The sequence below is a fragment of the Pundamilia nyererei genome, unplaced genomic scaffold, assembly GCF_000239375.1.
Source record: "Pundamilia nyererei isolate P.nyererei 1_Seehausen unplaced genomic scaffold, PunNye1.0 scaffold00267, whole genome shotgun sequence".
Taxonomy (NCBI): Eukaryota; Metazoa; Chordata; class Actinopteri; order Cichliformes; family Cichlidae; genus Pundamilia; species Pundamilia nyererei.
Window position 1 is genome coordinate 212,789 of NW_005187668.1, and position 15,296 is coordinate 228,084.

At 38.6% G+C, this 15,296-nt stretch overlaps 1 protein-coding gene across 1 annotated transcript in view; it reads right to left on the reverse strand.

Annotated features, from left to right (window-relative positions):
• Positions 1 to 541: 541 nt before the first annotated feature.
• Positions 542 to 15,296, reverse strand: part of ghrhrb (growth hormone releasing hormone receptor b) — an 81,055-nt gene continuing 66,300 nt past the window's right edge. Inside the window, exons 5-13 of the mRNA XM_005750291.1 lie at positions 14,896 to 14,993; positions 14,638 to 14,770; positions 9,418 to 9,571; positions 9,225 to 9,285; positions 7,640 to 7,709; positions 2,863 to 2,954; positions 2,618 to 2,747; positions 2,474 to 2,515; positions 542 to 748 (exon numbers count right to left, since the gene is read on the reverse strand). Coding sequence (XP_005750348.1) covers positions 542 to 748; positions 2,474 to 2,515; positions 2,618 to 2,747; positions 2,863 to 2,954; positions 7,640 to 7,709; positions 9,225 to 9,285; positions 9,418 to 9,571; positions 14,638 to 14,770; positions 14,896 to 14,993 — 987 coding nt within the window. The remainder of the gene's footprint in view (positions 749 to 2,473; positions 2,516 to 2,617; positions 2,748 to 2,862; positions 2,955 to 7,639; positions 7,710 to 9,224; positions 9,286 to 9,417; positions 9,572 to 14,637; positions 14,771 to 14,895; positions 14,994 to 15,296) is intronic.

A 15,296-nucleotide genomic window follows, 5' to 3' on the forward strand; every position in this document is an offset into this window, starting at 1 on the left:
CCTGTAATTATACATTTAAAACTGTCTGTCTGGTGCCTGCTTGAGACAACAATGAATACATATGTATTTTTTTTTTTGCCCATTTCCTTTTAAGAGCAGGTTGGAAGAAAATAATGAGAATGAAAGCTAAATACTAAAACAGTCACCCACACAACTGAGCAGTTCAAGACATGGTTTTGTGATAAACAAGGCAAGAAAAAAAATTGGTGGTTGTGAGTAAGATGTGGAGGAGGGGCCCTGGAGCATAAAAACAAAATCTGAAAAAAACAAAAGACAAATGACCTCTTGTTCTGCCAACATGATATCTAGTGTCATCATGGAGAAAGGTTTAATGTGAAATGATGTATAGGATGTTATGAATTAATGAGCTGAACTCAAATTAGACTTAGTGTACGGTAAGCCTACAAGTCCCACACTTCTAAAAAAAATGTAGCATACAAATTAGGAGGTACCTTAAACGTTCAACAATCAGGCTCTGTGATTTAGTCTCTGCTAACCAGGCAGGTGTAGAAAAGGACAACTACGTGCTGTCGGCTGTTTTTCACACAGTCGAGACGTTGCTGTGTGTGACGGTATTGGTGAGGGCGTGTGTCTCAGAGCCTGGCTTATCTTTTGGGCTAGATTTGTCCAGGACAGATATCTGAGTGATTGTGCTGCTTTCAGTGAACAGGGTGCGCCGTCGTTTACTGTAGCTCAGGTAACTCTGAGTCTGCCACTTCCAAAACCTCTTCTTGAGCTCAGCCTGCACCTGAAATCAAGATGGAAAACATAAATTCCAAATAACTGTTTTTAGAAGCAGGAAATACACAATGTACCTGCATGAAGCTTTCCAAGTGTTTTTTTCTCTACCATATAAAAGAGAACTAAACTAAACCAATTTTAGCCTTTCCAGTATGCACATTTTGTTAAATATGCCTCATCTAGTAAAAGATGAGGCATAAGAGAGAAGTAAAACAAAAAGTAATTATTTCAAAACACTACAAGTCTTTCTTGTTGCTACTCAGGTGCTTTAATCTGATTAGTGCTTTTCTAAGGACGATGATTAAATGGCATCTCTAAATAGTCCTCATTGTTCAGGTGCCTATAGATTGTGAGGTTCCTGACATCTTATTAGTTTATTCAATTCCCTTCAGTTTTATTTATACAACACAACAGTTACAGTAATTGTAATATAGTGACATTTTATGTAATACAGCAGAGAATCCCTTGAGTGGCACTTGGAAAGGAAGAAATTAAGCTTGTGCATTCAACAATCTGTAATCAGTCTTCCTCCTGCTTTCGCTGATGTAAGGCTGCTTTTCTGTTCTTTACATCCCTACTGCTTTTCCACACTGTCAAATTCAAATTCAAATTCAAATTTCATTTGTCACGTACACAGTCATACACAGTACGATATGCAGTGAAATGCTTAGACAACTGCTCGTGACCTAAAGAAAAAAAAAAAAAAGGAAAAGGCTATGAATAAGATAGGAAATAAATATGAAAAATTAAAAAGGGTAAATTTAACTAACTCAAACTCAGTACTGTTATCATTACTCTACTCCAATCATCTTCTTGCCTGCCTTCTTTGGACCAATCAGCCTCCATGTTGCATAGTTTAAAGGATCAACCTTCATTTTCACCACCACCACCAGCATCTAGATTCCCAGGGGTCCTGTCCTAAATCCTGTCACTGCCATGATGGGCCATCGGAGTCTGTTGGCCAAATACATTCATCTCTTTATCTCAATAGGATTGGAAGAATTGAACATTATCATGTTCAATTCTTCCAAGTGATCCAAGTGATCTTTGTTTATTGAACTCTGGCAGAACTAGGTTTGGGGGGTGGTAGTTACTGACTGCAACAGGCTGTCGGGGGGAAGGGCAAAAAGAAGCAAAAAATGGAGCACGTAGAGAGATTGTGCTGGTAATTCCACTAAAAGCTAGATTCCTTCAGGATTGACTTGATATTGATTCCACCAACCCTACTTCAGAATACTGAATCTTTAATAAACTTTCTACGACCGTGGCACAGAGGGTTGGGAATCGCATCTGTAACTGGAAGGTCGCCGGTTCGATCCCTGGGCTCTCTGTCCTGGTCGTTGTGTCCTTGGGCAAGACACTTTACCCTACTTGCCTACTGGTGTTGGCCAGAGGGGCCGATGGCGCGATATGGCAGCCTCGCTTCTGTCAGTCTGCCCCAGGGCAGCTGTGGCTACAACTGTAGCTGCCAGTGAATGAATAGTGGTATTGTAAAGCGCTTTGGGTGCCTAGAAAAGCGCTATATAAATCCAATCCATTATTATTATTATTACATTTAATTAAGGTTGCCGTACTGCAGCACTGTTTTGTGTATTTTATCTTTGATTTGCATCATCTGTGCAGTTTTATGAACCTTTTAAATGAAAGAAAAATCTACAGTCAGACTATATATGACTATGAAATAGTCGAGGCATTACATCTCCTAATGTTGTTTAGTATTTACTTTACTTACCTCACCATTCAAGAAACAGTAGAGCAGTGCCACCACAAAGCCCTTGAGAGTAGAGAAATAGTATTCAAAAGTATTACTTATGCTTTCATGAAACATATTTATTCTTTTTTACCTTTATATGTTGATGTGTATTTTTGGTTCTACCTGGAAGGAACCCACACCGAGCTCTATGAAGATGCGTGCCTCTGTCCCTGTGTTTTCTGGCAGGAAGGCAAACACCATGTAATGCATCCCGAACAGTGGGATGAGCAGCAGCGTGGACTTCGCCAGCCTCCTGCACACACACATGCAAAACACAGACACATTCTACACATGCAGATTCGCAATCCCTTGTGACTTTATATTTGTTGTTTATGCATTCACACGCAGCAGCATTTATTCTGTCTCACTTGAAGTGACTGGTATCATTGCCACCAACACCAGGAGACCTAAGCTTCTGGACCAGAATACGGATTACGTTGATGAAGATCATGAAGTTCACCTACATGAAACAAGTGGGAAGCACCAAATTAGTAATCTGTCAGAATATTGTTAACATTTAACTAGAGATGGAACATTTGGCTCTTAGGCTGAAGCTTGTTTCACTCTGTTGAAGCAGACTGGTCCAAAACACTGTGTTGAGGCTTGAATCAAACCTCTGTGACCATATGACAGATAATGCTTGAGGCTTCATACGTCACAGTGGAACACTGGAAGTGAGGTGATGGGTTCAACTCTTTAACATTGTTTCATTTGTTTTAGGGAAATGCAAAATGTTTGGTGTACCTTCCCTGCTTTGTAGTGTTGCAACAGATCTTTTGTGGCATTAAAAGTTGCCAAAAACCTTCAATCATACCTCCAAAACACTGATGTTGAAATACTTATCATCTTACTTCACAGTACAAACCTGTCATAACAATTTAAATGATGTTTTAAGTAGCCTGATAACTGGACGACACATTAAACACTAGATTTGCCAGGTGGGATCATCCTGACTATTTCCATCTAATTTCTTTTCGAATTTTAAAAAAGATCAATTATTGATTGATTATTGGTTTTAACAACTCACACTTACTTTGTTATGTCTAAAAACTTTGATATGTTTATTATGCCTGTAGCCAGCAGAAGTTATCAAGGGGTTAGCCTGTAAAAAAAATACCTGTTTTACCAGCATCTTCATAACTCTGCCTTTTACCTATTGTGCGAGCTACATTATAATCAATCTAGTCCCTTTAAGCCACTTCACAGTGGCATAATTATTGTAATTTCTGCTGCCTTTGAGGACAGATTTCTTTTGAAAAAGACATTTTTAATTCCATTAAGCATTTACTGGATTACATCTTGAGGGACTACCTCGAATAACACCTTTGAGCACAAATTCGATCACATCTTGGGGAAGTGCACTGCGGTCGTGAGTTCTCAGAACCTGCTCTTTGAGCAAAAAGAATGACAACATCACGGAACGTAAGTTTGGATAACATCATAGAAAGCTCAAGGCTCTCCAACAGGAGATTGAGAGACCAGTGTTGGACTGTTAGAACAGCTTTGAAATTCATATGAGTTGTTCGCACTAAAGTAAAAAGCACCATCACTTCATGTGGATACCCTCTCGGCGCCAGCTGCGGTTGCAAGGCTGGAGCCGAACAAAAAACACCCTGATAACGACTGTGTTTAGACTGTTCCTTCCCATTCCATGCAAGGCCACCTGGGTTGGCTGAAAGACTGTTTACTTAGCCTGGCAGGGCGAAGGACACTGTCTCAGCTGAACTCTCGACACACACACACATACATATACACTGATATGCACACACTCATCCCCCCTCCCTTTCCAAACGCCTTCGACGCTTATTCCCTTCTGATGCTGACGGTGGATCATGGAGACCAGCGCAAAGGGTGCAGGCCCGGATGTACTGTCTAAGTCGGCTGTCTCTCACCCTTTACCCACCCCTGTTGCTTGTCATGTGTTTCTTTGGCGTATTTAGAGTTTTTTTCATGTGCTATGTGCAGAGGTGTTTTTTTCTGTTCTCAAACTGATCTCCCTATTGGAGCTCAGTCTGGGGGGAGTTATTTTTTTTTCTCCTTATCTTTCCTCATGTGGTGCATCTTCCATTGTTATACCTCTCTGACCTGTCTTCCCCATGTGATGTTTGTGTAATGTATGTATGGTCAGAAGGGTAAGTCGGCGCTGGCAAAGGTTGGCAGCCTTAACCCAATTTCCTTCGGGGTCAACCTTCAGGATCAATAAAGTTTTATTGAATTGAATTGAATTGAATTATACCTGGATAAACAAAGAATATTAAAAAACTGACTTTGCCTAAATTGATTGCAGCTTCTACCCTGTGAGAGGAATGCTCTTTCACCTCAAAATGACTCGATATCATTCATGAGAGGATGTCTGACGGGTTTGATAAGTAATAAATAAGTAATTTACAACAGTTAAATGCAGGAAATCATGTTTTTGTACTACCCATTCAGGCCTGCAGTAGCCTAATTATTAATCTTTTATCTAATTACAACCTCTTATATATATATATTTTAAAAAAAATCTTGTGAGTCTTTATGTCAAAATGTCTCTGAACAGTAAGTTTTGCTAGTCAACCCAGCATCCTGAAAAATGACTCCATCGTGGTTCCAGTGTTAAACATTTTATTAGCAACTTGACATTTCAAAATGTTGTAGCACTTTCATGTGTGGTCAATAATTCTTAGAAGGAAGATGCTGCTGAACGACACAGGAAATCATTCCTGGCCGTGGCCGTCTCCCTGCAGAACTCCTCCATCGAATACACTGTAAACACAGCAATAGTTACACCCTTTTTGCATATGCTCATTTCTACTCTGTAATATTCTTGTCAATATTCTTGATATCTATTTATAACCACCCCTGTTAATCCTTGATATTTATAATTGAGTGATTTTTATATATTGGTGCTATTTCTTAAATTTGCAAAATCTGTAACATATTGTATTGTTTAAATAGTTTAGTCTGTTACTGTTACTGTCTTGGAGCAACTGTAACCCACACAATTTCCCTGTGGATTAATATAGTATTCTGATTCTTAAGATTTAAATTATCTCTTTTGTTTTGGAACTGGAATCACTGAATTGTGTGAATCATTTGGAAATTTGTGGCTGTTATAATTGCACATGAGCACTAGATGTAGACAGATACTAGTAGTATCTGCCTTTGAGACTTTGAAGCTTTGCCTGTTTTTTCAGTACAATCAGGAAGAAGCCTCAAAGTTTCACAGCGCTTCATCCACCCGTCTCTACATGGATGTATTATTCCTTAGTATTTTCTGTTTTAAGTGTTTAGTTCAAGTTATTCTGTTTTACACTCATATAAATGCCCCTAGATTTAGTTCATTCATGTGTCAGGATTTCCTCATTTAGCCATCATTCTCTCTTCCTGTTTTATTTTGGTAGCTGTACTTGTCTGTAGTGGTTTGCATTTACTGTTACATTCCCTGCTGTCTGGTTGTCTTGATTGTCTGCACCTGTTTTTCCCAGCTGTATCCCCTTTCCCTGATTGTCCTTCTGTGTATACATAGCGCTGTCTTCTTATTGGTCCTTTCTGTCAGTGTCTGTTATTCTCTCCTGCATATTTCTTGCCAGTTCTGGATTTTGTTTATTCTCCCAGTGAATTTTTTGCTTCTCAGCTAAAGTAAAGGCTTGTTTGCCTGTCTTCATATGTCTGCATTTTAGTCAAAAACGTTGAAATTTATGACAAAACATTGGCACTAAACATGGACCCAGAAGATCTCTGGGGAGATATGAGGATCTTTAGGATTTCCTCCCCAGTTTAAAAATCTATGGACAAGCCTCTCTCAGTGGGTTTGTCAGCTAGTAGGAATCATTTCCAGCTGTCCTAAAATGCTGCAGTCTCGAACAGTTTCAAGCGTGTGTATCTCCATGACCCAGATGGAAAGACAATTGTAGTCAATTAATCCCATCCGGCCTTATTCACCAGAGTTCAATTCAGTCTCATCCCTTACATACCCTCAACTGCTGCTCCAGACAGCCAGCTCCACTGCAGACACCAAGCTGCCACTCACCAGTCTCAGCTCCAGCTGTTTCCCATTCACACAAGAGCAACCAAATAATGAAACATTTCTGCTGAATATCCCAGATGCACCACCTTTGGACAGTGTCCAAAGGTGGTGCAGGGGTCCCCAATCCCAGTCCACGAGGACCGGTGTCCCTGCAGGTTTTAGATCTCACCCTGTGTCAACACACCTGAATCACATGATTAGTTCATTACCAGGCCTCTGGAGAACTTCAAGACATGTTGAGGAGGTCATTTAGCCATTTAAATCAGCTGTGATGGATCAAGGACACACCTAAAACCTGCAGGGAAACAGGCCCTCGTGGACTGGAATTGGGGACCCCTGCTGTAGAGTCTTTCATTGACAACTGTTGTTTGGTTTCTGGATCAAGATTTACTGTTTATCACCAATTATGATGGCCAAAATCCATTTTTGTGAGGAAGTTGACACTTACTGAGTTTAAGGTCATTGGTAAAATTGCAAAATACATGTATGAGTGGTTTGAATTTGACTTTCATGGAGCGATCTAAAAATAGCAATGCTGGAAACGGTAAAAGAGAGACCAAAAAAGCCACTGCACGAGCAGATGCCCTTAAAGAAGTCGAAAAATAATCAAGTAAGATTTTAGTGACTGCGCATGTGCAAGGAGAGGTTTGGAATCTAGACGTGATTCCCTTCAGTGGCAAGTCAAGGGCAAATTATATGAGTAAGAATTGAGAATTTGTACCCCCACTGTAAACACACATATACACACACCAACATATGATGCAATAAACTGAAACAAGTACCACAGTGTAAAGGCACTTTATAACACTGCAGAGAGAAAAAGTTATAATATGAACATATAATATAATAAATTCTAGAGTCAGGAGGGATATGAGAGCTGTAATAATAGTCTTAATGAAACAAACATAACACAATAGCAGGAAAACCAGAGAGATTCTGATTTAGTCATTTCTGTTGACCTTCTGTGCATTGACCAGGTAGAATATGACTCAACTCTCCCTGACTTGTTATTGTCGCTCCTAGTGTGAAGACAAGATAAGTGTCTGCAATAGCAGCCACAGAGTCAAAATGCAGGACTGTGCCAAGATTGAGGACTCTGATAATCCAGCAATGGCTCCCACTTTTACTGTACTCACCAGTAGTGATGCCGTTATTGGAGCTTTTATGATCCACCAGATAAAGGCCACATCTGTGTCATCCCAGCACCTGAGACACACAACAGGCAGAAATGTGTGTTACCACTGGCTTACAAGGCTGTTTATAGTATCTTTGAACAATCAACAATATATATTAAGCTTAAAACCAATAGTAATAAGCTAATACATTTTTAGTACTGTGCAAATATCTTAAGCCACTCCACATTTCTTCATAGTTTGCTTCCAAGGAACCAGATTTTCTTATAATAATGTCATTTGTGAAGGTGGTATTGACTACAGTCCTGGCCATCTTCAAAATATTTTTTTGTTTTGTTTGTTAAGCCACTTCCTACTAACATGAATCATACAGGTATAAAAAGACACATAATTTATGGGAAGAACTAGTGTTGTGTTTACATATAACAGACAACTTTGCAAAAATCAACGTTATATTACAAATGGAGAGACAGACACCCTATTTGCTTTTTTACACTATCCACAGTGTGTCTTTTGTCCCGTTTTAACCTCCTCAACCCAACCTATTGCTGCAGATGGCTCTCCCTCCCTGAGCCTGGTTTTAGCAGAGATTCAATAATGTTAGGAGGGAGTTTTTCCTTCCTACTGTCACAAAGTGTTTGCCTGTGTCATCTGATTGTTGGGTTTTCTCTGTATCGTTGTAGGGTTTTTACCTTGCAATATAAAGTACATTTAGTCAACTGGTGTTGTGACTTGGTGCTATATAAATAAAACTGAATTGAATTAAACCTTAGATAAGCTTCCCCTTTAGATAATTTGTTACTAGCCTGACACAGGATGTGAGAAAAGCATCAGCCCCTTCAGTTGAGCCATCTGCTGTTAACTGAAGATTCACCAGAAATGGTCTCAGTTGAATGTTGGCAGCCATTCTTAAGGAACAGAACCAGGAGAAAAGACAAGTATGCACAATGGCACAAGGACTGCACTGAAACTGTCAATATTAGTGTAGTGATGAATCATCATATTTCCATAAAGAGGAGGTCAGGGGAGTATCTACAGTCATTTGTAAAACATGGTGGACGCTCTATTAAAGGTGACAGAGAATGCAAAAGCAGTCAATTTCCGAAGAAGAACTTTGGAGTGTTCTCAAAGAAGCCCGGAAAACTAATCCTGAAGTCAAAAAAAATTACAAGAACACTTGCCAAAGAGGTTTCAATGCTAAAGAACAAAGTCATAGCAAATATTCACTTTCAAGTTCATTAGAATTGTACAAACTTGTTAGTTTTTCCTTGTATACTGTGTTTTCACTTGTATTCAAACATGTTCCAATAACTTTCTCCAACTATTTCCTGCTTTCATTGCAAAAAATAAAGAAATGAGTCATCCTCGAGAGTTTTGTACAGCACTGTGGGTGTGAATTACTGCACAAATGAATATATTATCAAAAAGCCTTTTTTTGCCACAAAGACTAGATCACAAAATATGTTATTTTTGTTAACATTTTATGTTTAGTCTAAAGTTATTTGAGTGAGTATGTGTTACTATCATTTTTGTTATTTAAATTTTCTCTAATTTGATATTGTCTTGATTTCCTGCAGCCGTTGCTCACCCCCTGTTGTCGTAGAAGTTTCGAGTTAGAATCCAAGCTGTTATGATTACTGTCGGGAGACCTGGGAGGCACAAACAGAGTGACCTGATCATTAGGAAAAGAACTAAAGTGGAGCAAGAGGAAAAACAGGAAATCAAATGAAAGGAAACAGGGACATATGATAGACAGGGATGATGACAAGTGAGGTACCCACCCCAGCCAATAAGTATGTACCACCAGAAGTATTTCTTCTGGAAGACAAATGTGAGAGTGAGCAGTGTCTGCAGGTACATGCCCTCCACCAGGAGCCAGAAGTAGTTAGCCAGGATACTGAACTGGAAGAAGGCCACGGCTGATTTACAGGATGTCTGTGGGACAAAAAAACAAAAAGATTCGTGAACATCAGATTCATCTGAAGGGCTCATTTATCTACCGGGACAGCAACAATAAAAAACATCAATTTATGAGCCACAGTGATGTTCAGAATTATAAAAAACATAAGACTTTAGTGTTACAGGGAAACATCCATTTCCCTTCACATGTGCTTGAAGTCATGGGTTTTGCATTGTATTTATTTATACTCATTATAATTAATGATCAGTCTCATCCTCCTCTTACTAACACTATAATATTTCTGGAATGGTTCAAATATAGTTTATTATAATGGTAGTCAAACAAGACGGTCATATTTCACCTTAAACCTGCACCTCTTTAATAAACAGTAGGTGGCGGTTGCAAAAAGAAGTCAAGATGTATAGAAGATAATGGCCTTTAGCTTCTTCAGTAAACACTTTCCTGGTGGCTTTATGGTGTCAGTCACTAATTTTGAGTCCTACTAAGTATAACATGTGCCATTAAAAGAGTGAGAGGACTCAAGTAGTAGACCGGTTTAACTTCCTTATTAACAAGCAGATGAATGAGCAACAGGGATTAGACCTCCTGATTGAGGAAAGGGAGCAATGCCAGAGTATTGTATAAATCTGCAGGTTGTTTACAAGGAAGAGGAGATAGCAATGGAGCTGCATTCCAGAGCTACCACTTGAATCAAAAAGAAGGATAAATCATCAACTGTCATTAATATATAAACAACAGGACTTTAGAAACAAGTGAGTGACATCATAGCGGGGACCCCCATCTGTAGCTGGGATTTCAGTTTCATTAACCAATCACAAAAGACTATTCACCTGAATCTGAATCCACCTGCAGCATCTACATTATGTATTGTCATGTTGCTCATTTTAAGATGGCATATCTCATTGAATTTGAATGGTCACTAAAACACACTGCATGCATAAAATCTTTTGTCAAATCTAAAAGAACCGACTTAAAAAGCATGCTGACTTTGACCTCAAAGTTCTACTTCTACCATCATTTTTGGTGTTGACGAATTCTCCCACAGATTTTAATTCATTCATCGTGTCACTCTCTTGTAAATGCTCTTTTGCTATTCCAAAATGGAAACGGGCTTTTAATGGCTAATTTAAGTTTATAAATTATATTACCAATAAATTGCCTTTGTCTTAAGGGACTTATTAAATTAACTTTATTTTATACTTGAGTCTTAAGATGAGGACTTTGGGATATTTATTTTGCTTGTAAATAATATTCAAGCCTGTTACTGTTTAACTAAACGTTATTGGATTTAGATTCCCTTAACTCCAGCAAAACTGGTACACTGTCTATATCTCAGAATAATTTTGATATTCTTGTCTTTTTCTGTTGCTGTGCGCTAAATGTCAGAACTCTGAAACAGCTGGCAGCCAAAATGGTATTTGGGGAGCATGGCATCTGGGATGAAACACTCAATGCATCACAGAGTTGTTGGCTTTTGAGTGTTGCAGAAATCACACTCCATAAAGCCTATGTGCTTATGTAATCCTTAAAATTTGTTAAATAATCTGGTTATGAAGCTTTGTGAATTATTTCTTTCTTTTCACTTCCACTGATTGGTGAAAGCCACAGAGGGTTCTTAAAACGATGTCCCTGAAATAAGCGTTCTCGTTGGGTATAGTGAGCCTTGACCTTCTGGTCAGTTGACAGCTGGTGGAGCAAGTTAGCTGTTAGACCAGCAGGAAGGGACTTATCTGAAAACACTGGAGTACTTTTACACCATGTCTTGATAAATCGAACAGATATTTGAAGTTTACACATCTACCTTCTTGCCTATAAACATCTTAAAAGATTAATTTGTGCAACAGAAACAGTAATATTTCAAACATTACTTGTAGTTTTCGCTACTCTGTCATTGTCACCTTTCGGGTGTTGGACAAAATTTTGGGATACTTGGGTGAGCCCACTTCCTACTTCACACTATGAAAGCTAAAAAGCATGTTATATGCATATAGCATATTAAATTAGACTTGTTAGCAATCTGTTGCCTAATTCCCTGTACGTTTTTGAAGAGTAACCCTCAGTTAGATAGTTCCCACCAGAAGGAATGCCAACTATTCAAGGTGTTTTAGCTCTAGTTTTGCTCTCCATTGCCTGTTTCTGTAATTTTCTTCTATTTTCTTCACTAGTTAGCTGCTAACCTTTTGTACATGATATTTGATACATCTGGACAGTTCGTAATTAATACATAATGTATTACTGATTGATAGATTTCACTGTGAATCCTGTTCTAGAACCATCTTCTTATCCATATCTAGCCTTGCCCACTGTATTTTTCTTTAAACCGTGTTTTTGTTGATGTCATGAGTAGGCTTTTTTTTCCTTCATATTACCTATTCATTGTGCCTCAAAGCCTTTCTACGAGTCATGCTGATGTTCTGGTGCTTGTCCCTCATACCGACACAAGAGGCACACTTACCAGCACTCCAGACAGCCTCATCAGGAGAAAAACACAAAGGGAAACACATTTATGCTCTCACCGGCTCTTTGCTCAGCCATTCCCAGCATTTCAGTCTTGCTCCTTGGTGCTCTTATATTAAGTTATTAACCTCATCAGAGACGATATCAAGAAAACCAAACACAGCTAACCAAACTCATTGCTACAGTTTAAAGAAACCTTGCAGTTGAAACATGGATATTTTATCTCCCTTTTTTCCTGCAACAGATTTACCCAGTAATTGTAAAAAGAATATGGCTGGATAGAAACAATAATCTGACCTGTGCAGTTAGATTAAATTAAAAAACTATTAAATTGGATTATTAGCAGCATGCAAAGTAAGGAAATTTGCATTTGGTTTATTATTTCTTTATTGTTGCAACGGGTATAAATCTCATACCACTGGAAAGCCTGTTTATTTGGCTGACCTGTGACAAGTGCTGATTGAAGAATGCGATACCATCCCACTGCTTTAGTGTGTCCAGATTGTGGCCAGCATGAAGATGTGGTGCCAGGCTGATTCTGTGTATTGTTCTTCCACATGCTACTGAGACCCCTGTTTGTTTAATACATTGTTAAATTGCCAACATGTCTTGTTTCTTCTGAGAAGGTTTGACATGTAAAGTCTGAAGAAATAATTGACCAAGTTTAGTTACTTTTTCCAAGATTACTTGACAAGTTCTGATTATAGCTTTAAAACATGGATACTTCTTGTGTTGCACATTTTGGAAGTCATTGTAATTGTGGTGCTGCCAAAATAAAGGGCTATTTTGAAAGGACCACTGCCTTCCCCCCCCCCCCCCCCCCAACTATATTCTTAAGTAGAAATTGGAGCACTTGTCCAAGAAACCCAGAATTTCCTAGAGTATTTAAAGGTAGAATAAGAGGGAGAGCCTTCAGTTTTCAGGCCCCTCTTCTGTGGAAGCAGCTTCCAGTTTGGATTCGGGAGACAGACACAATCTCTACTTTTAAGATCAGGTTTAAAACTTTCCTTTTTGATTAAGCACATAGTTAGGGCTGGATCAGGTGACCCTGAATCCTCCCTTAGTTATGCTGCGATAGTTCTAGGCTGCTGGGGGACTCCTGTGATGCATTGAGTATTTCTTCTTCAGTCACCTTTCTCACTCACTATGTGTTAATAGACCTCTCTGCATTGAATCATACTTACTATTAATCTCTGGCTCTCTTCCACAGCATGTCTGTTATTCTGTCTTCCTTCTCTGACACCAACTGGTCACAGCAGATAGCTGCCCCTCTTGCTCATAGGGGGTCATATGATTGTTGGGTTTCTCTCTATGTATTGTTGCAGGGTATACCTTATAATATAAAGCACCTTGAGGTGACTGTTGTTGTAATTTGGTGCTATATATATAAAATTGAATTGAATTGAATTGAAGTACCACACTGACAATTAAGTATCATTTAATTATCTGCATCTTGGGTGGATAGAAAAAAATGTTCCAAGCTATAGTTTTTATTGAGTTTAATTCATGCTGCAGAAGTACAAAAGGGACCAAGCACTCTAAAAACTGAGGAGTGATATTATGCTCATTAGTTCTTCCTTATTGCAAGAGTGGATCAGAGGGGGACCATAAAGAGCAGTCAGTGAGGTCAGTCCCGAAATAGTGGATGATATGTGTACATATCATATTTTTATTGTTAGTTTGCTAGTTACACAGGCACTGTTGCCAAGTAACAAAATAAAAAATATAATAAGTTGTGTAATTTATTATTTTCCACAATGAGTAACCTTCCCTGTGAAGGCCAGCAAGGTGGTGCGCTTTTATGTGGAGACTGCATATTTCTCCTTGTGCCTCTGTGGATTCTCTCTGGGGACTGCAGTTTTCTCCTCTAACTGGTGACTGGTGAATGTAACCCAGAATGGATGTCTGCATACCTGCCTAGGTTGTACCTCCCTCTCAAACTATGACAGGACAGAGTCATAGTTTGAGAGCACCCTTGTAACCCTTCACTAGATAAGCAAAAGAAACAAAATCTTTTAAAAAGTGAAGTGCAAGCTGTAGTGCATTACTTGTTTTGAGTAATGACCCCAATCTTCAGGTTTTACTTTTAGTTAAGCTATGTTTCAGCTAGTTTATAATTAAAAAAATGTAAACTTTTTTTTAGTTTTTAAGTTTCTGTATTAGTTTTACTATTTAAAATATTTAAAATAAGTATTTTAAATGGTCAATCTTACAATGTTCTGTATTGATGCTTCAATACAAATGAGACCTTTTGAAAACAGCTGACACATAGACACATCCACATATCCCCCCATCTATCTCTGTCGTGGGGGAACTGGAGTCTATGAGCTATATGTTTAATGAGAATGGAATATCTATATCATTAACAACATGCATCAATGCCTCCAAACCCTAAAAACTAAGTCAATCTCCCACTTTAGCTCATTTTGTAACCACATAATATAATTTCAGTGAGGTTTTTTTTCTGTAACCTAGTTTTTAATGTGTTTTTCACTTAAGTAAAATAGTTTTGTCACGCTGAATTTTAGTTTATTTTTAGATAACCATACTATCCTTAATCCTACTGCCAGTTTTCTTAAGTAAATATAGTGCCTTTGATGGGCATGGAAGATGACATACTCACTGTAGACATAAAGCAGTGGTCCATGTTTTCATCAGAAAAAAGGATAGCGTCTTTGATAAAGACAGCACTCGCTCTCAGGATGAATGAGAAGAACAAGTTCATGTGGATGTAGTTCCTGGTGCAGTGAAATTTCCTAAAGAGTAGAAGAAAAAAGAACCTTCAATTAATCTGTTTGGATAAATGTTCATATACTATTTTATTTCAGAGTCATTTAGTCTAAAAGAGTCTAATATTTTTCAATGAGACCTCCAGCATTACCTGAAGACAGTGAAGACAAAAATAGCTGATATAAGAGAGATGAGGGAGGTAGCGTAGCCAGCAGTGTACACCTGTTTGAAGTTGGAGAAATACGTTGTCTGAAAAAAAAGAGAAGTGAGTGGGGGTTAAGGGAAGGGATCCCAAAACTGCACTGTAGGTGGCAGACAGCTGGTGTTGTAAGCCACCGCATTTGTTCAACAAGTTGTTCACAGTGGACATAGATGGCTTATTTCACTCCTCTTTCAAATCATCTGCCTTCTCTGTCCAAAATGTGAACATTGGCGTCCTCGAAAGAGTGACCTTTTCCGTTTTTCATCCTGTTTAGTACAGGAACTGTACAGGAACTGTACTAAACTGGTTCAAAACATACTTAGAAAACAGGAAATACTTTGTATCAATAG